This window comes from Zootermopsis nevadensis, unplaced genomic scaffold (genome assembly GCF_977971745.1).
Source record: "Zootermopsis nevadensis isolate Lab colony 2312 unplaced genomic scaffold, Znev_1.0 Znev_ptg000010l, whole genome shotgun sequence".
Classification (NCBI taxonomy): domain Eukaryota; kingdom Metazoa; phylum Arthropoda; class Insecta; order Blattodea; family Termopsidae; genus Zootermopsis; species Zootermopsis nevadensis.
Window position 1 is genome coordinate 8,699,264 of NW_028259142.1, and position 27,487 is coordinate 8,726,750.

A 27,487-nucleotide genomic window follows, 5' to 3' on the forward strand; every position below is an offset into this window, starting at 1 on the left:
AGCCGCTCGACCGACAGGGCCGCCGATGCTAACAAGGCAGCGTGCCCGAGAGCTGGAGCAGTGACTTCAGCATGAAGTAATCAGGGAAGAAGACGAAGGAGAATTGACAATAAATGCACCTGGAGACGCTAATTTATCGGAGAATAATCCTCCCACCAATTCGCGACCAACCCCTAACGTTCAACCTCCCCGCGTAGTTCCACGTCTCTTAAAAGTGATCAAAAATAATTTGTGTGTTCTTTCACTTTAGCCACACGAAAGATGTCTTTACTTAATACAAGTCTGGGGAAAGCGAGTGTAATTAAAGGATTGCAGAGAGACGCATGACTGAAGTAATGGCAAAAGCTGTACACAAACGCATCTTTCGTCTTGGGATCTCGAGAAGTTCTCACGCGCTCCACTTTTTTTGACTCAGTGAACCTCCTGAGTCCGACGAGAAACGAGCACCTTCTTGACCTTCTTGCTGGCTATAATAAATTATACTCCTCTTGTGCATGATTTATTTTTGGTGTTGTATCCACAAGTAAATATACTACACATATTCCCATAGGTACCAATACATTGCATGAATGCAGAAAGAGATAGAATATATATATATATATATTTTTTATATCTTAATTGCGTCATGTTTGTGTTTTATTGATACAATATTTTTATTTTCCGTCTATACACAAACTTAAAATAATGTTGTTTAAAATTACTTAAAATTATAACATTCTCAGTAGATACTGCATCTTGTTACATTTTTTGTATTCGACGACATGTTTCAATGTGTATTACATCATCAGGTCTGTCAATTTTAATATATTTTAAAAACTGTTGCACATTTTGCGTTGCGTTTATTGATTATTTTAATTGGTTTAATTTTAAGTTTTTTCTCATCGACCCAACCCCCTGAACAACTTTCACTCAATATATATAGCCACACGCGACACACACATCTCAGTTGCAGTTTACCGTCTCTTAACATCGGACACACAACACATCAATTACAACCCGGTATGTTTTACTACCTTTTACTACATTTTATTATGATTCATTTACATTTTATTACGATATATTACGTATTAACTCTTAAATTATTATATTTCCTATGTCAATATCCAAAATCACGACTTGAAAATTAATTTTACAGATATAAAACATCCAAGTACAACATCCAAATCAAAAAGAAGAGACAAAACTTAAAATTAAACCAATTAAAATAATCAATAAACGCAACGCAAAATGTACAACAGTTTTTAAAATATATTAAAATTGATAGACCTGATGATGATGATGTAATACACATTGAAACATGTCGTCGAATACAAAAAATGTAACAAGATGCAGTATCTACTGAGAATGTTATAATTTTAAGTAATTTTAAACAACATTATTTTAAGTTTGTGTATAGACGGAAAATAAAAATATTGTAAGAATATATTATGTAAGACTTGAGGTTCTCACAGCGGTGAGTATGAAGATATCCGTCTTCTGGGTTGTTGCGCTGTGTAGTCTGGTCGATGTTAACCAACGTTTCAGAGGTCATACTGCCTCCGTTATCAGGGCGATGAAGCAGTATGACCTCTGAAACGTTGGTTAACATCGACCAGACTACACAGCGCAACAACCCAGAAGACGGATATCTTCACAGATGTAAAATTTTACTGTGAGATAATTGTGACTCAGGGATAGTGGAACAGTAAGACCAATGCTTAAACTTTGTCACTTGAACTCCACCGATTCTTTATTAAATCAGCTGCCTTTTCGGCAATCATGTAGACAGGGGTAGTCAAGTGACCAGACGGAATTAGTGGAATGATGGAAGCATCCACAACACGGAGATTATTAATACCTCGCACTTTTAAATGTGTATCCACAACAGCATCTTGGTCAGAATCATTGCCCATTTTACAGGTTCCGCATAGGTGGTAGAAGGTAAAAGTCGTGTAGCGAATTGAACAATTCCAGTATTTATCGGAAGCGAATTCATACTCCTCGCACGGTGGAAGAGGAACTGGGTAGAGTTCTGCGGCGTACTTCTGAAAGGCTGAGGTGTTAACCAGTTGAAGCGAACTATGGATTCCACTTATAATAATATCCGCATCATATGGATCAGTCAGATAGTTGTGGTACAGCAGCGGCTTGTCCGTAGGGTCAGCACTTCTGAGAGCAACACGACCCCGACTTCTTGGGTGCATGATCATGGGAAATATCATGAAAGAATCCTTATGAGCTAACGGCTCGTAGGCAGCATATATGTCAGAATTGCCACCCCAGGCATCCCAAACAGGTTTCAGTGACGGAAGAGTGCTGGACGCAAAGAGTATTTCTATATCTGGAACACCGTCGGTGCTGTTACTGCTACTAGTATTTAGTTCCTGAAAAACAAGTGCTTCGGTGCCACCTGCTACAGCAAAGGGCCCGGTGCGACTTAGTAAGTACTCTGCAGCGTTAAACAAATTTTCAAGAACGTTGTCAAAACGAATACCAATCGACGAGTTTACAGTGAAATAAAGGGTTCCAAAACTGATATGATCCTGCAGGTTGAAACCCACTTTTGCATCCTGTAATACATTGATTCCCAAGCTCTGGAGCTCTTCGCGGGGCCCAATTCCTGATAACATTAACAGCTGAGGAGAGTTTATGGCACCCGCAGAAAGAATCACTTCCTTTCTAGCAAAAGCTTTTAGTGTAAGGCCATTGAACAATTTATACTGTACGCCGGAAGCTGTGCGACTATTTGAGTCAATAAGGATTTTGGTAACGAGGCTTTTCTTCAGGACGTGCAAGTTTGGCCTCGTCCTCGCAAACTTTAAAAACGCACGATTCCCACTGAATCTCAACCCATCCTTCATGGTGCACTGGTGAAATGAATATCCTATTTGATTTCCTGCATTATAGTCAGTTTTATTGAATCCTAGTTCTTTGGCGGCCTCGGTAAAGCTCCTCGCAGCCTCGGTGCGATATGGAGGGTAAGTAATGGCCAGCTGTCCAGACGCGTTATGGTATACCGTGTCTTCAGCCAAACGCGGAATAAGCATGCCCTCAAACCGGAGGAAATACGGTAAGACATCGTCGTATCCCCAGCCTTCACATCCTTCCTCCTCCCAGCCGTCATAATCCTTGCGATTGCCTCTCGTGCTCACCATGTAATTGAGAACACTGCTGCCACCTAAGACTTTGCCACGTGGCCACTTGCACTGGCCGCCAACCAGGCCGAGGCAGGCTGTTGATGACGGCTCTGTCTCATAACCCCAGTTTATCGACGTCAACTGTGAGAATGCTGCAAACAGAGGAATGTCCTGCAGAACGTTCTCTTCTCCGCCAGCTTCGATCAGTAACACTGACCACTCGGAAACCTCCGACAGCCGTGAAGCCAGCAAGGATCCAGCCGCACCGCCGCCCACAATGACGAAGTCGTATTCGACAAACTGAGCCGCGCATCCGCTCAGGATGAACGCAATCAGCATAAACACATACGCAGACTTCCTCGGCCAAAGGGAAATCTGAAAATACTGTCAAACATTTTTATTGCTTAACAAATATGCACATATTGCATGCCTTCCAATGCCTGGGAAGATGTTCATATCCACATTTCACATAGAGAGCTAAGTGCATCAGTCGGAGAAGTTAACTGAAACAGTGTTTTGCTTCAACGTCTGTCAATGAAATTTTAATGAAGTTCTCATCCTGTCGTATCTCCGTCCGCATTAATCCCTAAAAAACTATACTTTGGTGTCGAAAATTATTTGAATAATGTAAAATAGCATCATGGCGGCTGCTTTAGAAAAAAATTGTAACAATCCTTCACACGCCAGGACAGACCTATTACACGGTAGATCGGCAAATCAGAAGGTAACACACCACCGAAAACAATCGGCATATATAAGATCCAGATCACAGCAGGAGAACAATAAGAATGCAGTGTTTGCGTCTCAATCAGTGATATAAGGATACTCAATGCTAGGGTTCTGACCAGCCCCTCAACTGCAGCAACACAGTGAATAAGGCTACATGAAATTGTGTCTTTTGCTTCTTCTGCTTCTCCGGCCTGTTCTGTCTTCAACCAACCATCCAACCAACCTAAAAGCTAACTCAGGTCGGAGTCCTGCGCAAGCGCAAGACATCGTCCCTTCCTAGTAACATCATTCCTGCGTACGAAATGAATTGCTGGAAATGGTAAACAGAGCCTTAACATGGACACGGGAATTTTACTAAAGCTAACGGGGTTCTGTCGTGACGGGAGCCTCGACAGTTCAAACTAGGTTCTGTCGCTGCTGATGGGAGGGATGGACTGACCACTCGTTGCGCCAAATTGGCAGTATTTTGAGGACTGCTTCGGCTGGCCTGCTGACCATCAGTCCACCTCTGTTGCCCTTGGGTGACCTCTGAGAGCCCTTATTCGGCACGAGTGCCTCCCGAGTTGCCGGACTAAGGGGTTCTCCACACCAGTTAACCTAGAGTCAAATCTCTCAGTCAGTGCTCTGATGTGGTCGGCAAAGAGCGGGGTCCCCAAATCATCGTGGATTTGCCCGTTACTTACGTACCAAGGCAAGATAGTAGCAATGCGAAAACACTTGGATTGCAACACTTGCAGCTTCCTGACGTGGCTGCTGGCTCTGTCTCCAAAACTATTCTGAAGTCATATATATACAGGCAACTGGTATCACTCAGCGTAGGTACTAACGGTTTATCGCGTGGCTTCTCAACCAATAAAGATAACGTAACATTTACTGCCATGTCTCGAGCAGGATTCGAAAGTGAAAGACAAGTTTTCCTTAGCGAAGTAAAGATTATTCTGAAATTCGATATAACGGAGAAGCCTGAACAGAATTACAATGCAGATGGAAAATCATGCAGCTTATGTCTAAATAAAGAGCCCAAGCTACTACGACAAAATGGAGCCGAAACAGTGGACACTGTGGCCCGATCCACGAGCACACGGTAGTTTCATGTGGAAATGAAATGTTGACTCCATGTGCCTTGATACGTTGCTTTTACAAGTGTTTTGGTTCACCATTTTAATAGAACTACGCAGGTAATACACCCGAAAGTATACTTTTCAGACAACAATTCTCTTCTGTCGCACGTAATAAGCGACAAGTCATAATATTCTTTTAACGTAAGTAATTGAGTCCTACAGTAGATCCATACACCGAGTTTATTTGAAAGTTTTTAATATGATGAAAATTATAGAAGCCTGGCATGGCCATATTCCCTTCAAGAACAATGTCATGTTTTATAATTTTATAGCCCACAAAATTACCTCACTAGGTAATTTTCTCAACAGCATTCCGAGATCTCTTCGTGTACCACACAATCAAAAGTACTGTGACGTACATACGCCCTTTATTTGTCAACTCTGTGTAACCGCTCATCTGGAATTAGTTTGGTTTTATTAATCGATTCTGTGTGTTTCCAGTATGTCAAAACATTTCTTTAAGATTTTAGCACCACTTGCCGAGAACAATTATGGACTTCAGCCCTAAGAGCTAGAAGTCGTGTTTATACCATCTGGGCAGAAAGGAATGTTTGGGGATCTGGTTAATATCCGATCTCGACTCTGCCTACGACAGACAGAGAAGTGTTGTGCGGTCCGTGAGAGGTCTCTCTCTGTCATGATAGCGGGGGGGGGGGGGGGGGGGGGTGTGCTTTTCACCAAGCCCGGGACCCTGGCGCCGAGGAGAATTAGGTAGGGACAGTCTTGTTTTAACTCGCGATAGCGAAGGTGATAGAGACACATAGGAAGCTGTAAATTGTATACTAATAAATAATATTGACTTCAAACTTCAATCTGAATTATTATTGGCTGGTGTGATCAGGCCGTTAACACGACCTGAGTTAAGAGCTACCTACCGACTGGCTAGGCCCTAAAAATCCTACATCCTGAGATATCCACATAGCCCTCGGGAGGAGAAGCAGTCAAACACCAACCCTGATACGGCAGCTGTCACGAGGCCACGAGCAGTGGACCTTTTACACCTGGGTTATGCTACGCTTACACGGCGGGGGTTTACACAATACCGTTAGGAGTTATGGTCAGGTACATGCTTGTAAACGGTTTGGAGGGCAGGTATTTTCCTTAGTCTAAAGTCTAAGAAAATAAAAGGTTGGGAGCTACATGAGGTCAGCTGTCGACATGTAAACCATACAGCGATTGAACCCGTGACCATACTAAACTCTGAATAGTGGTGCTCCACGAAGATCAACACAGCTGAACTTTTATTCACTCTAGCGAGAGCAGAAATGGAGGACGCAAGGAGAAAGAAGTAGATGAGGACTGCCAAAGTGTGGAGTGTTCTTGAAAAATCATACAGGTTCAAGGGTTTAAAAAATAAAGTGCATCAGGGAATGGCAGCCAGGTTTCAAACGACAGTAAATGAGGTACAAAGGAAACTGTACAACCTCCGGTAAGTGTGACAAATTCCTGCGGAAGCCAATATTCATGTACTTTCACTTTTATTAATGTAATAATGGAATGTGCAGTGTAATCATGGAGTTTGCATGCGTTGCTGTAGGTGTCAGTACACCAGGGAGTTGCGTAAAGTACGGACCAGAAAGTCGGGTTAAGGTACCGTAGACACATTCAGATCGCAATGGCCGTACATCGAAAATATGAAATTTCTTGAGGGAAATATGTTAATATTTCTTCTATCTGTTGACGACATTCTAAGTAAATTTCGTAACTGGATGAAATCTTCCACCCACAACTCCCTGACAAGGCAGGGCTTTACCCAAATTGTTCTCTGTCTTCTCCTCTTCAAGAGAATTAAAATTACCGCAGCTGCCGCAACACGTTGTTGTTCATCTGCCATTCCGAACACACTGACCTATGGCGGCTCCAGTTCATTGTCAATTCCATGTAGAGTTCTGTTATGTCTCATTATAGCCACTCTCACTGCCTCATTGTGTAAACGGTACTGAGAGAAGCGCGACATGTAGAGATATGTTTCGCTCTGTTGGAAGAACCTCTCAGGCCGACAGTAGTAACATTCACTCAACGTCTAAACACCCTCCGATACCTCTCTCCATATACCTGACTTAAGACCGACTGCCGCTCTGAACTCTCGCCATATAAACGTAGCATTATGTTACGTTTATACGGCGAGAGATGAATGCGAATGATTTCTTTACAAAAAATTTCCGGCACACCTGAAACCTTCAGGCGACACACAGGTTGCGGAACGCTGGTCTAGACCTAACTACCAGTTTTATGCTGAAAGGAGAAAACAAGGCTGAAGTGTTTTGGTAACTTAAATTATCACAAACGAAACTAAATTACATTCCCAAATCAGATACATTATTTGAAAGGCATGCATTCAGATAGGCCAGTAACTAAAAAAATTGTTCTTATTTCAGATGCTAGTTTCAGAAATTAAAGTGAGAACACTGCTGGAACTTGGAAAAACTAACCTTTGATGAGATGTGGAAGAGCATCCTTGGCGCTCTTCAGTGCGCAAATATTGAATTCGCGGTCCTTAATGGAGGATTTATTTATGTAGTTAGCTGAAATGAACCAATACTATCTGTACTGTCATAAGATATATGGAGTGAATTCATCAAGCCAAAACAAAGAAAAACAAAATAACATTAAAATTGAAACCGTGCAGGATTTAGAAAGTTGTTGATGATAGATCTCCAAATTGGTAACTAATTACATATTACAAGTCTAGACACTGCCTTGTATAGAGAAAGTGCCCTCAAGGGAGCAAATGTTTTTGTTAAAATATGTTATATACAGTAACGAAATGCACAGCTGAAGCTGGAGGTAAAATGTCTACGATATTCCGTATGTGCTCACAAATAGAAACAGCGTCCATCCATAAGGATATGACTAGAAATAAAACATCGATATGTCGTCATTGACAGAAATAAGTCATTTTAATATTAAAAAATTCAAAGTCGAATCATGGATACGTAAAATATCAAACTGTGAGAGAAACGATAAATACACAAATGTGCAAACATTCGTTATTTGCTTTTTAATTAATCAGAGTGGATTAATGTATACATACAAATAGCTTCAATGCCTCATGAACCATCGCTGTCAAACTGAAGGTAAATCAAGACATCGCACGGCCACCAAGTTACTATTTTACTTTCTACGTAACAGTTACCGTAAAAGTATATTTTAATAGGTCCTAACGATGGCGTGTTATTCTAGAGATTACTAAATACTTGGGCTTTGTCCATCGTTTACTTACCTACACCACTAGGTCAGTGTCCAGTACCGAGGCTTCTGTTTCTAACGGACGCAACTGAGCAAGACCCCGTTCCTTTTCACCTGTGGACGGAAATAGATCCAGTTTCCGACACGTTGTGCTCCGTTGAATACCAGATAATAGACAAAGTCCAGGAATTTAGAAATCTCGAGTTACCGTAAAAGTTTATTTTTTATGAAGACCTATTAATTCGTTCTTTTATGATCATGGGGCTGGTATCGGTAATACCTGACAATTTAATGCGTCCGCCGTTTGGCCATTAACGAAACTAACAGCGAAATATAAGATTAGGCCATCTTAAAACCAGTTCAGGACATAAAAGGAGAACGAGAGTAAGGTAGTATCACAAGCTTCCGTTTTTCCTGAAGAAAGGAACGGAAGCTAAAACCCTTTGCAAAGTGATAAAATTTTGTTCTTAAAGAAAACCCTTTAATAATTGAGTGCCATGACTTTCATAACGATTCATGATGTTGATTAGAGTAGCGTGAACAGTATAGCTCTCTGTTCGGGATGTGCATTGTTGTTATTTTCTTTATCCTATCGTATTTAATCGCAGAAGTTTGAAACAAATTCAGAAAATATTAAGGTAAAGTAATCCATTAGTAACTAGTACCTAAATCTTACTTTCTTAAGTAATACCTAACTTAATCCCATCACAATAGATGCTTCGTGCCATCTACGTTTGAAGCAGAATCGTTAAATAACCCATGGACGAACAAAGAATTCATTGCTGTTTGCGTAAAATTTCTAAATATTTTGAGAGAATTTGGTAGTCCTCGCTCAACTGTCAAGATGGTGGATTATTTTCCCGAAGCTATATGAGTTCAGAATTATTGCGGTTTTCGTAGAGGAGTAAATGTGAATGACTTACGTAATTGTAGAGCCGTGGCGCTATGAAGTACTAGAAGCAAGATGGGAATATTCAATGCAACCGAATCCCACGTACCACTGATCTGCTATAAGTAAGTTGAGAACGGCCCCGTACGTCTTTAAATACAGAACGTGGAGTCACCTTCATCATCCGGTTTAGCCAAAACGCCACGCCATCTAGGCAGGCACGAAAATTATAAGTTGTCTCATCGCGTAGTCAGAGTAGCCATGAAAAGCAGTAATTAAATTTATATTTTTATATATTATAATCTTTGTTGTACGTGTTCATATTTATGTAAAGTCGTTGGTTCGTGAATTAGATGGTAAATTAGAGACTGAATTTAGAGAAATAGGTTATGAGAATGTGGACTGAGCGGAGTTAGGATATCAAGCATTTACGTGCTCTTATTAGCAGTGTGATTGACCTAGAATTTATGGCAAGATGAGGGATTTTTGGCGTCTTAAAAACTCAGATCAGTGGAGTTATGTTCTTATACTCTAAACGGGAGAACCGGGATAACTCAGTCAGTATAGTGACTAGCTACGGACTGGACGACTGTGATTCGATCCCCGACTGGGGCAGAGGATTTCTCCTTAAGCCTCTGCGTCCAGACCGGCCCTGGGGGTAAAGCCGGCCGGGGCGTGATGCTGACCACTCACCCCAATTTAGTGCCGAGGTGAAGAAAGAAAGGAGCTATACCTCCACTCACCCCAAACGCCTACATGGCGTGTAGTGAAACATACTTTACTTTACTTTTACTCTAAACGGAAAGATTATGAGCCGAATGGCAACAAACATTATACGGGGTTTGATATGAATCTTTCACGGTGTTTGGAGAACCATCTTCTTCCTCGTCCTCATGGACGAGGACGAAGATGGTTCTAGAAACGTTGGTGTTTTCTCCATTCAAACACCTGACACGGCAGGTAGCCCGAAAAGAATTACGAGTTCTGCCACAAGAAAACAAAGGAGACTGTGCCTGTAACTCTTTTTATTTAACAAATTCAGAAAATCAACCAAGATCGCCTTCAAAATAGTTCCCTTCTAAGTTCACACACTGCTGCATACGATGCTGCCAACGTTCAAAGCAATTCCGCAGGTCATTTTCTGTAAGGCTGTTGAGGATCTCCGCTATTTTTGTTTTCACATCTTTTAGCGATAAAAAATGGGTTCCTTTGAGCACCGACTACTAACTCTTTACAGATTTTATCGTTATTCGCAATCTTAAAAACCTGTTTCTTTGTTGTTGACAGTAGACGGGGCTAGAGATGTAACGAACTTCAATATTAAACTCGAAAAGGCGACATAAGAAAATACGTGCACGTATTCCTATACATGCATCAGACGGACCACTGATTCGAAGACGTAACTATTTAGACAGAATAAAGAAGACTGAATAATACCAACTTACAACTGTTTAAAAAATACAAACAGCCAAGCCGGTGAAGGGAAACTGCACCATAAATAATTTATGTTGTTGTCCGTGTTAGGTACGCCGTATATCCACTTCTATAAAGCTCTCAGTTGATGATTAATGTGGACTCATAATTTTTGCCACCTAATAGTTCCTGGAGTGATTGTTGTAACATGGATATTTTTGTCCGGTGCGTTCCTGTCTAGTCTTGTTTGATTTCACAAATTGAATTATATTACTGTATTTTGTGAGAGTCGAGTTCCATCGAAAATCCCACCGTAAAGATCGTCTTGGAACAAAATAAGAAGCGAAAATCACAAGAACAGATCCAGCTGAAACACAACTACCAGTCACATAGATTTATGTAACATTACAACATAGGGAGCCTAGTCGATGCATACGGACAGATAGACTATAACGAAACTAATAGGTTGTAATGAAACTTGTACCGGTCCAAATTATATCTTCTGTTGAGATAATTTAATCACAATATTTAATTTCTTATTATTTTATTAATCTGAAATTTTTTGAAGTTCATTTCCAAAAGTTTAACTTTTTGTAACTTCTATATGTCGAAAGTTAGTTTGGGCTTTATGGTTCATAGTCACTCAGCAGATGAATGTTACTGGACCATACACATTAAGGAGTGTGAGGGAGAAACTTTGGAAGAGCCAATTAGACGCAAGAGCTGTATGAAAATGAATACGTCACTGGGTTTAAATATTTCGAACCTGGGACATGACGCTTATAGCAGCGAGTAAATTTGGTATTCCACAACAAACTTTCAACACAGTCGCACGCAAGTCTACTACAATTCCAAAATTTAACTGAAATCATCTTCTTGCAGCTAGAGCCAAGTAATATCTCTATCATTCTCAAGAAAATAATTAGTGTTACTTAATCATCAATAGCGGCAGCCTCTAGTTGTCTGCAGTTACATGCCGTAAACACCGCGCAGAGAGTCGAGAGTCGAGTGTCTACTGATGAGCCAAGATACTGTCACTGAACGGCAATAAACGTTTGTTACGAACTGACCTAAAAAAATTTGTTAACACACATCGTATATATAATATGGTTTGTTTTCATGGAAAATGCTCACCGCGAATCAGACCATCGACTAAATACGAGATGACATTGGGGAGATTTTGTTCCATTCTTCTTCTGTGATAAGAATAATTACATATATAAGTATATTACGTGTTATAAATCAATTGATTGTAGATCCCTATGTACCTACACGGAAAGGTATGGTTGTTGGTCAAAATGTAACCCAAAATAAATTGTTCAAATACACTAGTAGGGTGTAGTTCACATTTGATGTATAACGATGCTACAGCACCCGAAGATTGCAGTTCATGAGCTCCCTTCCCTGTTTAATTGCTCTCGACCTGTCACACTACACTTCCTCAGTTTGTGTAGATTTTCACGTTTCGTGGTTATGGTCTTGACTGCAGGTTAGAGAATTCCTTTCCGTGGATTTTCCTACTAATTATTATCTAGAAAAAATATTTCATGTTGATACCCTACATTGCTGCTGGAGCGCCACTGATTGAAAGAGCAGAGAAACTTCACCAATTCCTAAGCACCGAGGCGCATACAATCATGCAGATAAAGTTCATAATATTTGAGCAATGAGATGTCTGAAGTCCTTGTTCATGGAACAACAGATAAAAACGACAGTGAATGTCAAATGCAAGGAACGCACACGGCAAAGAAGACAAATACATCAAAACCACGCAGAACATCGCTGTTGACAATTGCTGACTGATTCTAGCAACGTTTGAGCAAATATTGTAGTCGGGCAACTTCATAACAGAACATTTTATTTGCCCATTTTTAAAGGCTACTGATGATGCTGTGTTACAATCGAGATTGATGAATTCTTAGATTTTTCAAGAAGAAACAGTGCATTTAGGAAACCGGAACTCCTTCTGTCCTCAGGTTAAAAAGTGGGAGAATGACACCTACACATTTGGTAGATGGAAATCAGCTCCTTTGTCGAACCCAACTGACTACTTGCCCTTTTCCCACCTTTGTAACCTAAACAGCTTCCGAAACAGAGTGTTTTTTTAGGAAAAGGAGACAGTGCACAAAGTCCTAGAATTTAGTAATCCCGACAAAATACTCCCATATTCGTGGACTAAATATTATCAAAGCCTCACGCGCAATAAAACTGGCTGAGCCTTCAATCGACATTTGTTAACATTTGACGAAAACTTCCTCAAAAAACACAGAAATAGATTTCATATCTAAATGTGTTGATACAGTTCCTTGTGAAATTATGAAGAGAAGTTCCAAGATTCCAAGACATTTAACAACTCCACTAAATATACGGTGGTCCTTCAGTGTAGTTTAAGCGGAAACAGAAGTACAATGAAGGTAAGGAGTCAGATGAAATACGACGAGAGTAGACTTATGACTGTTGTATAAAAAGTATACAGCTGTAAATAGTGAAAGGTGTTTGTCCTGCTGAAGAAACCAATCTACAAAAGAAAATTAAGTAAATGCTCTCTGAAGAATGTACAATCTGATTGCACCCTAAGATTAAAATTGAGGCTGTGGTAACTACTCGAATGTTTAAATGTCGTTTACGTACTCTCTTACGAAACCCTCGTACCTAAGCTGTCATTTTATTTGCGTACTTCTCATATTGATTTTCAGAAAATTTATTTTTTGATGTCGAAAATTCATAACATTACAATTTCGAGTTTGTGACACCCAAAATCTTAACTGTTTCTGAACACTTTCATAATGAGAGGTTCCCTTTGTGTTTTTCTTTGTCTTGATGTTTTAGACTTAGATCGTTCCTTTGTACAACGATGCGCACTAGAAATGAAAAACCATACTTCCGTTCTTCGTCTTCGAACTCCAGAAAAGTTCCTTAATTTCTACAACAAATTTATTGCATTCAGTTCTCTAAATGAACGTCTGAGCTTAACATATTTACTAAGTCGACGAACGTCACAGAAGTAAGAATAATTAACACTGCCACGCTAGAATTTAGTTTCTGCAAACAAATTCAAGGCACTCAACTTCATTAAATTTATTTCTGAACCCACAGTTACCGTTAGTTTCGAATAATGAAGGGCGTATTGCATGTTTAACTTCTTGACAAACGACGCACTGGGACAAATGAACTCTTTAAGATATTTTTGTCTCTTTTGTTAAGGTTACCAGGCAATTTCTTATGCAGATTTGGAGGGCGCATCACCAGTCACGAAACTGACATGCCTGAAAGCTTCATTCCTTGTTCATCTAGGACACATCAGTCTTCTCGCGAAATCATCAGTAACCTTCTGCGGCACACAGTGAACATACAGACGGTTATGTAACGGTCTTCCTTCTCCTTTTTGGGAACATTATTAGTTCTAAAACCGCTGCCTTGCAGTATTTATAAGATGCCCATCTATAAAAGGTTTCATTATCCTGGCCATTATGTGATATCATGTAAGTGCTTTCAGGTGTCCACCCGAATCTACTTCAGTAAGTTCAAAGACGATTTATGCAGCGAAATTTGATACTCTGTCGCTTTATCAATTTATAAACGCCTATTAAGTTCACTTTGTCATCCATCAACATACAACATAATACATGCAACAAACCGAGAGCTTTTCTAACTATTTTCATTAAATTTGGTATGAATACTGTGGCATTGGAAGCTTTTTTACGTTTCTATAATAAATTATACCAACGTGACAGGCACTCAGACTTGTGCGGTGGAGAGTAATCTTCAGCGATGACGTTATTATTATCCTTGATGATGTGACAAGGTCTCTGACATTTTTAAGAATGTTACGCCATGAGGGTGTTCTAAACTCTTCAACGAGCTCATTATTGCTTTTGGGTATTGATTGGCGATTCCTTTCTTAAATTATGACACACATTACGTTGTCGTAAAACGGTGGGCGATACGCTACATGGGTTCATCCTTAACCCCCAAAAAAATCCTACCCGAATTACATCTTGCTGGAACCCAGACTCCCGCCATATTCCCACCCAATACGCTGTCTTCTGTAACACAGGCATCAGAACCCACAACTCGTTATAAAGACCAATTTGCGGTAAGTGCAGTTAAGGGAAAAAATATCGTTTATTCTGAAAAATAAGAGAACATATAATATAGTCTCTTCGCAAAATTAAGAGTAATTGAATGTTATTTAAGGTGTTAGGGGAATTTCGTATAGTACCGGACACCTAATGAATTTTAAAAAATCTTATTAATTTTCAGAAATTTGAACTTTTTTCTTCCTGAAACATGTAATGTGATTTAAAACAATTTGTCAAAAAAGTAAAGAAAAATGTGGTAAAAAATTGTTTACATTTTGAACATTACAAAAATTAGTGTCTAGTATCAGACACTTCTTTACTTAAAATGTTTTTCTTAGTTTTGACAGAAACTTTCAGTTTTTATGAATCTAAATGTCTTTTGCAGGAATCACATTTGTAATATGTCATATTTACTTCAGTATCGGCTCCGTTTTCATACGTCCAACCACGACAAGAATGACATTGTATCCAGTCCTAGTCAAACATTTCTGAACTGATAATGACCTCTGTTGTAAGGCTTTTTATTTGGCTGACTAGTTCTTCTTCCAAATCATCAGTGAAATTTCTCCAGAACCAACCAATCACGTGTGTCATTTTCACCATTATGGGGACTGAAAAAGTGTCTGCTGCTTCCCTTACCGATATCTCCTTATTCCTAACCTTATTTATAACAATTTTCATTTGATATTCTGTCCATTGTTCCCCTTTCCTTTTTTGCATTGGTTTCGCTCTTGTTCATTCTAATAGCAAATTCCAATTTAAATCCCTGAAAAAAAATAAAGAACACCAAAACCTGTTATCTATCCAATAGTAAAGATAACAGTGTTATACAATCATCAGTGTTGAAAAACAGAAGCAAACAAAATTGTATTTCTTCTGAAATAATATTTTCGAGAATTGTACTTTGTCCGGTACTACCAGAAACCACACTGTCCGATATTAGACGACTGACATGTAAAGAGAAAATGGCTGCTCTATACTCAGTGCATACTACTGGAACAAAATCATTCTACACATACAGTATGTAGTTGATAAAACGAAATTAAAATAAATTGAGTAATTATTTCACTTACCAGCATTAGTTGATACAGCCTTCCAAAGATAAACAATGTAGCTCAAAATTTGTACAAATTGAAAGATTCACTCAACGGATTTACTTAAACTAAGGGCTGTCGTCTGTGACGAACAGAGGCAAGACTCCGATATTTGACATATGTCACTAACTATCGACGTTTCGGTAAAGTAAGTACTGTCCGATAATGGACCCTGTCCGGTACTATACGACCTTACCCTACATACAAATGCCAGTTATGCTATAAGCATTAAATGTTATCGAAGTCCAACAGGATTCCAAGTTCTCACAGCCACGATTTTTAAGATGGCTGTCTTCTGGGTTTGTTGCGCCGTGTAGCTTGTTAGAAGTTTATCGACTTTTCAAAGGTATTTGCTGACTCAACCATTATTGCCCTGATAATAGAGGCAGCTAGCGCCAGTACAACGTCAACAAACCTTAACCAGATACGGCGTAGAAGCCCAGAAGATAGGCATCATCAATCATAATTAAATTGCAAAAAGAATATCACGTCAAGCATTACAGACATGTGCCTACATCATTTCTTTTATGTCTGAGTGAAACAAACTGCCTTATGTAACAGAACTGCATTCCTGGAGATATTTTTATGATCTTGAAAAAAATGCCTGGAACTTGGGTGGTTCTACGTTTCTTTAGGAAAACAACCATTACCTAAGAGGTGTCAATCCGAAAGTACGAAAACACCTTGTCCTTGGAGAGTAATATTTTATTTTTATGATTTGAGGTTTTCACAGGCGTGAAATGAAGATTTCTGACTTCTGGGTTGTTGAGCAGTGTAGTACCTTACTTAGATGCAGTCTTTTGACAGGTTACAATTTACTTTGATTTCCCGATAAAACTCGTTAAACCTACTTTTGTACGTCACCTTTACGTTCTTAGACAATATAATATTATGTAAATTTGTAACCCAACATTAAAATGCATTTTAAGTGATTTCGAGTCTTGCGCAGATGATCATACCATAAAAATAAAACCACTTCTGTGACACAGGAACTCTTCACAGAGTTGCATCAAACTTATGGAAAAGAATGAATGAAGGGATCTCTGAATGTGGAGGACATTTCCGACATTTAATATAACACTGTCTTTTTTGTTTTCTAACTTCATCCTAATTTATATTGTTACAAAATAAACATGTGTCGAAGATGCGTTGCGTTACTTTTCAATCATCTGTTTTTTAGGACATAATATTATCATTTCGCTCCATATCTTAGTATGTAACTTTCTGCTTAGGCATGATCTTTTGTATAGATTTTATGTACGTGCAATATTTATCTTCATATCAAATAGTACATACCTATCTCCAGAGGGTCTTCACTTGTCTTTCAATTGACCATTAGCTAAATGGCATGAATGTTTCATGCAGCTAACGTGTTGTTTTGAATTGCTCAGAGCAGTAATGGGGCAAAAGATGTTGCTTTGTGTTTTCAAGATTTGATGTCATACAATATTCGAGGACCCAATAATAACAGCCGCTAGTGTCGATTTTACATTGTTGTAGAACACTAAAGAGTGTGAGATTTGTGATCAAATGGTATAACGCACATACCAGGCTTTGTGAAAATACGTCAGTCTGTTAAAAATTTGAAAGAGAAAGGCGGACAAAGGCACACAAGGCTTGATGGTTTCGTACACCCACATCTCCTGCTTTAAAAAGATGACAATGCTAAACACGTGCATGCATGTTTCACTACGAAACTAAATAGCACTGGACGGATATAACACAGAATATTTTAGAACACTCGAGAGATCTTAAAAGACAGAGAATTTCATGACTGGCAGGATACTTTGAGCCATTAGTGCCAGGACCTAGGCTTATCGAAGTGGTGACGGCATTTAATAAGTTGAAAAGTGTTAAATCCCGGTGCACTGATCAGATTCCGATCAAGTAGATCAAAGAATGAGGTGAATTGTTGCATTCCAAGATACAGACTTATCTGCTCTATACGGTGTAAGGAGGAAATGCCTCAGCATCGGAAGGCCTCAATTATTGTACCAAATTATAAGCTTGATAACATCGTATATGGACCCTCTTGCCACATATCGACCCTTCACACATGAAATTGTGTATGACCACATTTATTTTTTGACACTGTTAGTTCTTATTATTAATAGATACTTGTAATTTTCAATCATATTGTAAGATTTAGTAAACTACAGGTGTTACAGGTCCGACTGTGGAGATATTGAACTATAAATACGATAAGAAGATTACTATACAAAAATCCGATTATACTAATACCCCACGCTCTATAGTTAAGTGTCGCCGTATGATAAACCCCCGCAGTTCTTGATGTGTCTGTTTGCCCCCTCCGGCACTACGATAACACACGACGCACTTTCAATTCCCTTTATAAACTCCTGTCTGTAAGGAAAACGCGGACTACACCGGAATTCACCACCGAACTTTACGTTCTACTCTGCATCACGCCTAACACAGTTTTGCATCATACTTTTCTGACTCGAGTTACTGTAAAGTGGTGTAACTTTAATTTAATATATATCTATATTAGGCCTGTTGCTTGACAGGGATGATACCTAAAGGGCTGATGATTTTTAATCAATCCAAACGGCTGATAGCCCCAGAAGATTTTGTTTATGAGCGTGTACTTATACTGCCTTGTTTGTTTCTCTATTCGCCAACATCAGATAAATTTGAATACATGTTAAATTGAAGTATCAAAATAATGTGATAAGTATCGGACTGTATTTCTTTGTTGTGTGCTTTTAAATGAGTAACCCATCTCCATGGAGATGATAGTGGCTCACGTGGTAAGAAACTCTCCTCATTTTATACACAGCAAATTTGAATTTGGTGCATTAGCATAAACCAGCTGTTGGATTAATTGTATGTCAGATTGATGCAGTCCACATCACTACAGCAGAACCTCGCCGTTCGTGGGGTTTACGTTATAGAAAACCTCAGCGGACGGTAAAACTGCAATGAGCAAAGTCAAGACCTTTTGAAAAAATGCTGTTAGGAGTATCAAAGACGATCGAAAACGGTACTTGATATGTATTTAACAATTTATAATAATGAAAACTTTGGGCCGGCCGCAGTAGCCATGCGGTCTGAGGAATGGACCTCGTGCGCCTGGCCACTGGGACCGTAGGTTCGAGTCCCACTCAAGGCTTGGATGTTTGTCCGCGTCTTTCTGTGTTTGTATAGGTAGAGGCCTTGCGTCGGGCTGACCACTCATCCAAGGAGTCCTACCATTGTCCAAATAGATCAACTGAATAAAATAAAAACATTGACACCTACGGTAAAAGTGGATAAAAGATAAAGGATTGTAGTCGAATTACATGAAAATCAAGGCGGAGGAGGTGGAATAGGAGACAGAAGACTTTATGAATAACAAGGTATTCTTCTGTCGCTTTGCCATCTTCTGCATGTCGTTATATATCTTCTTGTATGGTGTCAGGACAGACTCTATCACGCGTTTAAATTTCGGACCTTTTTAAAAGCAGTTGGTGTTCGTTAAGACCTAATCCGCCTGCGCATTAGCGACAGCGAAAGAGCGAGGGAACTACACAGCGACGTACACTTAATACAAAGCAATTTTTTTGTGATTATGCAAACCTCTAACATGGCGTTTGTTCTGTGGGCTACTTTAACCGGACAAATTTTTGTGACTTGGTCTCACGCAACATTGCCCGTCATCCTATTTACTTCAAATTTTAGTTCCTTGGTAAGTAGGAACATAGAGTGTATTCTGTTGTCCTTTCAGACATCTTGTCTTGACTAATTGCTCTGCGTCAGCGTTGGACCTCTTAGATATGACTAGAACGTTCTTAATGATTAAAACAAATAATGAATTCGAGTTTTTGCTGGTCAAAATTATTACCGGGCCTAGCATGAAGATTATTATTATATTATTATTATTGAGTGTTGTGTCTTACGACAGGTCCATTGCTCTGCCCAAAAAGAGCTCTCCAGTTATCCCTATTCTCGGCTTCTCGCTTTAATTCCTGGAGCGTCATCTTCTTACCTTGTTTAAGATCGTCGGTTAGCTGTATCAATCTTCTTCCTAGTCCTCTCTTTCCTTCAACCTGGCCTTCGGTGATATCACTCAGTAATCCATTCCTTCTAATAAGATGTCCCAGCCAGTTAGCTTTCCTTCGTGTAATCGCCTGAAGAATGTTTCTTTGATCATTGACTCTCCTCAATACTTCTTCGTTGGTCACTCGATCCGTCCACCTGATCTTCTCTATTCTTCTCCAACACCACATTTCAAAACTCTCCAGGTATTTCTGTTCCTTCTTCCTGAGTGTCCAAGTCTCTGCTCCATACAGCGCGACACTCCATGCGTAACAATGGGTCCTAACGATGGCGTGTTATTCTAGAGATTACTAAATACTTGGGCTTTTTCCATCGTCTACTTACTTACACCACTAGGCCAGTGACCAGTGACCGAGGTTATCTGTTTGTAACGGACGCAACTGAGCAGGACCCCGTTCCTTTTCACCTGTGGACGGAAATAGATCCAGTTTCCGAAACGTTGTGCTCCGTTGAATACCAGATAATAGACAAAGTCCAGGAATTTAGTAATCTCGAGTTACCGTAAAAGTTTAATTTTTATGAAGACCTATTAATTCGTTCTTTTATAATCATGGCGCTGGTATCGGTAATACCTCACAATTTTATGGGTCCGCCGTTTGGCCATTAACGACAGTAACAGCGAAGTATAAGGTTCGGCCATCTTATAACCAGATCAGGACAAGAAAGGAGAATACACACAACGAGAGTAAGTTGGTATCACAAGCTTCCGTTTTACCTTAAGAGAGGAACGGAAGCTAAAACGCTATGTGAAGTGATAAAATTTTGTTCTTAAAAAAACTCTTTAATTTTTGGGTGCCATGACTTTCATAACGATTCATGGTGTTGATTAGAGTAGCGTGGACAATCTAGCCTTTTGCTTGTGATGTACATTGTTGTTATGTTCTGTTTCCTGTCGTATTTAATCGCAGCAATTTGAAAAAAATTCAGAAAATATTAAGGTAAAGTAGGCCATTATTATCTTCTACTGAAATCTTACTTTCTTAATTAATACCTGACTTAATCCCATCACAATAGATGCTTCGTGTCATCTATGTTTGAAACAGAATCGTTAAATAACCCAAGGACGAACAAAGAAATCATTGCTGTTTGCGTAAAATTTCTAAATATTTTGTGAGAACTGTCAAGATGGAGGATTATTTGCCCGAAGCTATATGAATTCAGAATCTTTGTTTTTTTTCGTAGAGGACTGAATGTGAATGACTTACGTAATTGGAGAGCCGTTTCGCTAGGAAGTACTAGAAGCAAGATGGGCGTATTCAATGCTACCGAACGCACGTACCACTGACCTGCTATAAGTAAGTTGAGAACGGCCCCGTACGTCTTTAAAAACAGAACGTGGAGTCACTTTCATCATCCAGTTTCGTCAAAACGCCACGCCATCTTGGCAGGCACGAAAATTATAAGTACTCACATCGCGCAGTCAGAGTGGCCATGAAAAGCCGTAATTAAATTTATAGTTTACGACGGACGCTCTGTGCACCAAGGAAGTAAAAGCAAGGATAGCCATGGCCAAGGCAGCTTTCGTCAAGAAGAGGATACTTCTCACTAGCAAGTTGGGCTTGGAGATGAAGAAGAAACTAGTGAAGTGTTACGTATGGATTGTCGCGCTGTATGGAGCAGAGACTTGGACACTCAGGAAGAAGGAACAGAAATACCTGGAGAGTTTCGAAATGTGGTGTTGGAGAAGAATAGAGAAGATCAGGTGGACGGATCGAGTGACCAACGAAGAAGTATTGAGGAGAGTCAACGAGCAAAGAAGCATTCTGCAGGCGATTACACGAAGGAAAGCTAACTGGCTGGGACATATTATGAGAAGGAATGGATTAATGAGTGATATCATCGAAGGCCAGGTTGAAGGAAAGAGAGGACTAGGAAGAAGATTGATACAGCTAACTGACGACCTTAAACAAGGAAAGAAGATGACGTTCCAGGAATTAAAGCGAGAAGCCGAGAATAGGGACAACTGGAGAGCTCTTTTTGGGCAGAGCAATGGACCTGTCGTAAGACAGAACACTTAATAATAATAATAATAATATATCATAATTTTTGTTTTACGTGTTCATATTTATGTAAAGTCGTAGGTTCGTGAATTAGATGGTAAATTAGAGATTGAATTTAGAGAAATAGGTTATGAGAATGTGGAATGAGCGGAGTTAGGATATGAAGCATTTACGTGCTCTTATTAGCAGTGTGATGGACCTAGAATTTATGGCAAGATGAGGGACTTTTGGCGTCTTAAAAACTCAGATCAGTGGAGTTATGTTCTTATACTCTAAACGGGAGAGCCGGGATAGCTCAGTCAGTATAGTGACTAGCTACAGGCTGGACCACCCAGAATTCGATCCCCGACTGGGGCAGAGGATTTTTCCTCTAGCCTCTGCGTCCAGACCGGCTCTGGGGCCCACCCAGCCTCCTCTATAATGGTTACCGTGGGGTCCTTTCCCGGGGGTAAAGCCGGCCGGGGCGTAATGCTGACCACTCACCCCCCCCTCTAGTGCCGAGGTCAAGAAAGGGAGGAGCTATACCACCTCTCACCCCAAGCGCCTACATAGCGCATAGCGGGACAATACTTAACTTTTACTCTAAACGGGAAGATTATGAGCCGAATGGCAACAAACATTATACGGGGTTTGATATGAATCTTTCACGGTGTTTGGAGAACCATCTTCTTCCTCGTCCTCATGGACGAGGACGAAGATGGTTATAGAAACGTTAGTGTTTTTTCTATTCAACCACCTGACACGGCAGGTAGCCCGAGAAGAATATACGAGTTCTGCCACAAAAAAACAAACGAGACTGCGCCTGTAACTCTTTTTATTTAACAAATTCAGAAAATCAACTACAATCGCCTTCAAAATAGTTTCCTTCTAAGTTCACACACTGCTGCATACGATGCTGCCAACGTTCAAAGCAATTCCGCAGGTCATTTTCTGTAATATCCCCACAAATACTTTACAAGACGTCATATATAATATACTAAACAAACAAAAGATCAATATACAAATAATAAATGAAATTAAAATAGTAACGAACATAATTATTAATCAAAATTATTTTCAATTCAATATTCAGCATTGGCAACAAAATACAGGACTACCCATGGGTGCTCCCACTTCAAGTATATTATCAGATATATTCCTTCAATATTTAGAACACAACAACATAGTAAACACATCAAACAAAAACCACATACAATATTATAGCAGATACGTGGATATATTAATAATTTACAATAGAAGAAAAACAAATATCCAACTAGTCCTTTATGAATTCAATAACATAAATCAAAACATCCAATTTACAATAGAACTTGAACAAAATAATACACTAAACTATTTAGATTTAACTATGATAAGAAAAACTAAAAACTTTGAATTGAAAATTTACAGAAAACCCACTACCACGAGTACCATAATTCATACCTCATCTTGCCACCCTATTGAACAAAAAGAATGACCATCAATTATTTAATGAACTGGAAAAACCTATACCCAATATCCACAACAAACAAACAAATGGAATTAAATATAATACAACAAATCCTCAAAGAAAATGGGTATAACAACAACAACTTTCTAAATAAAAAAACAACGAAACTTAACGACAATAATAAAAATAAAAATGAAGATACACAAAAAGATGGGCTACTTTTACATATATAGGAAAAGAAACTAAATTCATAACAAAACTATTCAAAGAAAGCAAATTAAAAATATCTTTCAAAACAAATAACACAATAAAAAACTTCCTTAAACAAAAACCACCAATAGACATAAATAACAAATACAATTTACCAGGAATATACAGACTAAAATGTAAAGAATGCCCATTAACTTATATTGGTTAAACTGGACGTACATTCACAAATAGGTATAAAGAACACATTGCGGCAATAAAACATAATAAAGATAATTCAGCATATGCCAAACACATTCTAAACACTGGACAAGCATATAGCACGATAACAGACACAATGGACATCTTATAAATAGTACACAATAAGAAACACAGAGACACAATTGAAAAATTACATATACAACAAGCATTCAAACAAAATACTTGCTTGAATGACAATAATATTTATCTTAATAACCCTATCTTTAATTCCCTTCAAATACTTAACTCCACCTCCAACAACCTCCTTTCACTTACCCTCCCTACAAAACAACCACAATCCACAATGAACACAGTTCAGTTCAAACACGGCAATACTTCCAGACAGATGTAACTCCTCCACAACTTTCATTTCTGGTATGTTTCAAAATTATATTTCATTATCTCAATATATTATTTTATTTTCTATTTTATTAATATTCATTTAGTCTTTATATTACTTACATTACAGGCTGATACAAAAACAACAAAAAAACGTTCACCCACACTAAAGTCATATTGAGCATGATGTATAGGCCGTTCGGTGGGACAAGAGCTATGGCCTTGAGATGTGCAGTGTATTTGCAGCTCGAACAGTGGGTGGGGTGAAGCCGGAGCTCAGTTACAAGCCAGACGCGACCGAGTTCACTTCGTGTGGTAAATTCCATTTCAAAAACATTGAACCATTTATAATTAGGCCTGTCATATTCATCGCTGTTGGTTTTACTCAGCACGAACAGAATGCAAAGCGTGGACAGAGGTGTAAAGAAAGCCAAAGTAGAGAAATGGTGATAAGTGTTTACAGTTTTATGAAGAAAGAAGCTGACAGCGGCAATGTGATTAACGTTAATCAAATACCAAATCGTGTTCCTGAAGCTACTGGTGTGTCTATAAGTACTCTGAAACGCATTCTAAAAGAGTAAGAACATAATAAACGAGTGGGAAAAGAATTCGGCACACCTCACAAGAAACGACCAAGAAGGAAAATTGAAACTGATGTAGATGATTTTGACAATTGTGTAATTCAAAGAACGATAAACGAATTTCACACTACACAAGGCGAGCGTCCTACTTTAAAATCATTGTTATTAAGAAAAAGATTAACTTCAGTGGCGGGAAGTGGGCTCTTTGGAAAATAATTAGAGATTTAGGCTTCAGGTGGAGGAAATCCGAAAGTAATAGAAAAGTTCTCATCGAAAAGGATGATATTCGTACAGCAAACCTGTCTTATTTGAGAAATATAAGTCGTTACAGAAATGAGACGACAGTGATACCAACAGTTGTAGCAGTAGTGAGGAAGAGGAGAGGGAGGAAGAAGTTGCAGAAGAAGATGATGGGGAATTAAGTGGAATTGAAGCTTTGTAAAATGTGCATCAGCCTGCACTGATGTTTTTGTGTTTAGTAGTACAGAGAAATCTGTTCCCTTCCGTGCCCTACTCCCGCTAGCAGACAGCGTCAGTACCCTCCCTTCACAGCTCATGTCTGAGCGAACGACTAATACATATACAGAACAACATCGAATATATTATTAAAGTGGAATAAAATCTGGAAAAGAACATCGTTTGATATCTGATAAACATCTGATAAAAATGTACGCTAAAAAAACATATGGAAATTGTATTTAAGATATTGTATTTAAGTTATTATTGATTTGAATCTTTATATAATTATATACACCTGAAGATAGTTCTTTTAGGAACTGAAACATGTCGAGAAAAATGGTCTACTGTAAATCGAATATTTCGATAAAGAACATTTAATATTTTAAATTTTAATTAATGTAATATTTTAATATTTAATAAGTATTTATTGTGATTAGACGGACAAGATTTAAACAATATATATTTATTATATCACAATATAACTCAACTTTACCATCTCAAGGAACTTGATGTTAACACGTTGTTCACTTTTGCATTTTCCGGCCGATGGTAAAAACACGACTGTACAAAAACACTCGTCCACTGCTACTGAGTGAAGCAAACAAGTTGAAACTTGCGTCACTGGTAGAGGACAGATCAAGGTCAAATATGGTCTGCTTATGTCGCCCTCACCATAATTGTTTGCCTACTTAGAGCATCAGTCTCGTTATTTTTGTTGCAGATATCGTAATATGTTTTACGGGCTTAGCTGTTGACAGTGTGATTTCTTACAGAACGTTGAGAATCATTTATAGCAGCGTTTATCAACCTATGGTGCGCGTACTACTGACGATAAGGGAGCCAGTATTGAGTAGTCAGCGAACTAAGTAAGATAATAAAAATATAATATTATAATAAACAAGATTTCCCTTAACGCATTTTGTTAGTGGTATATCCAATATGTTAAATTAGAATTAGTGGTACGCCAGCGAATATCGGAGTGAATCCCTGATTTAAAGAATTTTCAGTTTCATATGCAGGTACATAATTCAAGTAAGTATTCTCCAGTGACTGCATAGCCGGTGCAATCTTTAGTTGTTTCTTATCGTAGATAAATGTAGAATAGCAAAGTGACTGTATCAGATATATAGATTGTGAACATTGGACAAATATACTGGTCTGTTAGGAGTCAGTGTGGTACAATAAAACTTCTTCTTACAACCACTACACATATTCGTTTTCAAGTTTTATGTTTTACATACACTTGTAATATGACTTGTTCAAGGTGTGGAATAAATACTTAGGTTGGTTAAACACACTATATATTATAAAGCTTTATTATGAATAATTTATCAGTGTGGACACAAATTACTCGGGCAGAAATTATGTCAGAAACAACCATGTCCTTTATAATACACCGACTGCCAAATCATGTCCCTTCTGAATATTCAGTGATTTGTTGACTTTGAAAACTGATCTCACATAACCCCACTATAATGTAACTCTTGCTCGATGCTAGGATGGCCTGTACTTCGCAGAACATACACTGGAGGGACAAAGTTAGTGCCAAGATGACTTTTCCGAGACGAAACTCTATGTTAAAGGCGAGATATGAGCTCTCTTTGTGTTTCGCAAGCTGAAGTATAACAATAATGGCTGTGCAGTGAGTTTCATTCTAATTCGTTGAATATTATTCGTTGGTGAAAGTCGTAAAAATATCCTGTGCTGAGATACAATAATTCTGGTGATATTTAGTTGTCGGAAATTTGCGACCTGAAGCCAAAGTGTTTCGTTTAACACTTGCTCTTTGCATGTTAATTATGAACAAGCAATTGTTTACTTTTTATGTAGAGATCTAACACGTGTTTCCCGAAGATACGTAATCTGTTTTGTAATACGAGTTGAATTCTTCGTGTTGCATGCATTATTTGTATTTCGTCATTCAATTTTATGCTTTGTTACTTCGGCGCGTGACGCTGAGCACTCACCTCCACCTAGTGCCGAGGTTAAGCATGAGTAGGAGCTATACCCTCCCAAGCGCCAGCATGGCATATAGTCGGACAGCTCTATCTACTTTTACAGTATTACTTCTGTTTTAACCAAACTTGGGCCTCTTAATTCTGTCTTCAATATAGCTTTGTGGGGTGCCGAATGAAGCCCTGTGGTAAAGATGTTTTGCATATACAGGCTGTCCGATTTCATTCAGCACGGAATGCCAGTTAACGTTGAAGAAATTGGTCATGTTATCCCTTTAAGCTGATAGATACATTAACGTATGCGTTTTGAGGTTTATACGGCAATGAAGTTGTCGGTTTGTAACGCTCTGCGGACTTGTGGAAGACGGAGAAAGTATGTATCTCCGAAACTTTGGTATCTGCCTACAAGTCCACACGGCTTTACAACCGAGAAGACCAACGTCGACGGATACATAATCTGTGTGCGCTCTTCTGAGGTCAAGTTTGTAACTGCAGAGATTCTGAGGATCTTGCCTATTACTTAATTTGAATTGAATAAGTTCCGAAGTTTAACATTGTATTTGAGATTCATGTTGTGCACGTAGT

The 27,487-nt window shown here is 38.9% G+C and overlaps 2 protein-coding genes across 5 annotated transcripts in view; one reads left to right on the top strand and one right to left on the bottom strand.

Moving 5' to 3' along the window:
- Positions 1–486: 486 nt before the first annotated feature.
- Positions 487–21,044, bottom strand: LOC110840489 (glucose dehydrogenase [FAD, quinone]). Of its 4 annotated transcripts, none has more exons than XM_087346460.1 (3): positions 20,898–21,044; positions 7,399–7,491; positions 487–3,500 (listed from the first exon to the last, which is right to left on the bottom strand). In XM_087346460.1, exons 2-3 carry the CDS (start codon positions 7,420–7,422, stop codon positions 1,698–1,700), a joined length of 1,827 nt encoding a protein of 608 aa, XP_087202586.1. In that variant the 5' UTR covers positions 7,423–7,491; positions 20,898–21,044; the 3' UTR covers positions 487–1,697. The 4 variants fall into 4 exon arrangements, 3 of the variants coding, with proteins under 3 accessions (XP_087202586.1, XP_087202587.1, XP_087202585.1); XM_087346461.1 differs by lacking the exon at positions 20,898–21,044 and adding an exon at positions 9,079–9,171 and having other exon boundaries at positions 487–3,491; XM_087346459.1 differs by lacking the exon at positions 20,898–21,044 and adding an exon at positions 9,079–9,170.
- Positions 21,045–24,100: 3,056 nt separating this feature from the next.
- LOC110837215 (cytochrome P450 4C1-like) overlaps positions 24,101–27,487 on the top strand; it is a 33,516-nt gene continuing 30,129 nt past the window's right edge. The window contains exon 1 of the mRNA XM_087346481.1: positions 24,101–25,813. The gene's annotated coding sequence lies outside the window, so the exon portion shown is untranslated. The remainder of the gene's footprint in view (positions 25,814–27,487) is intronic.

Coding starts and splice junctions, on each gene's coding strand:
- LOC110840489 (XM_087346460.1), bottom strand. CDS start 7,422: ATGCTCTTCCACATCTCATCAAAG. Junction 3,501..7,398: donor TCTTCCACATCTCATCAAAG/GTTAGTTTTTCC, acceptor AATGTTTGACAG/TATTTTCAGATTTCCCTTTG.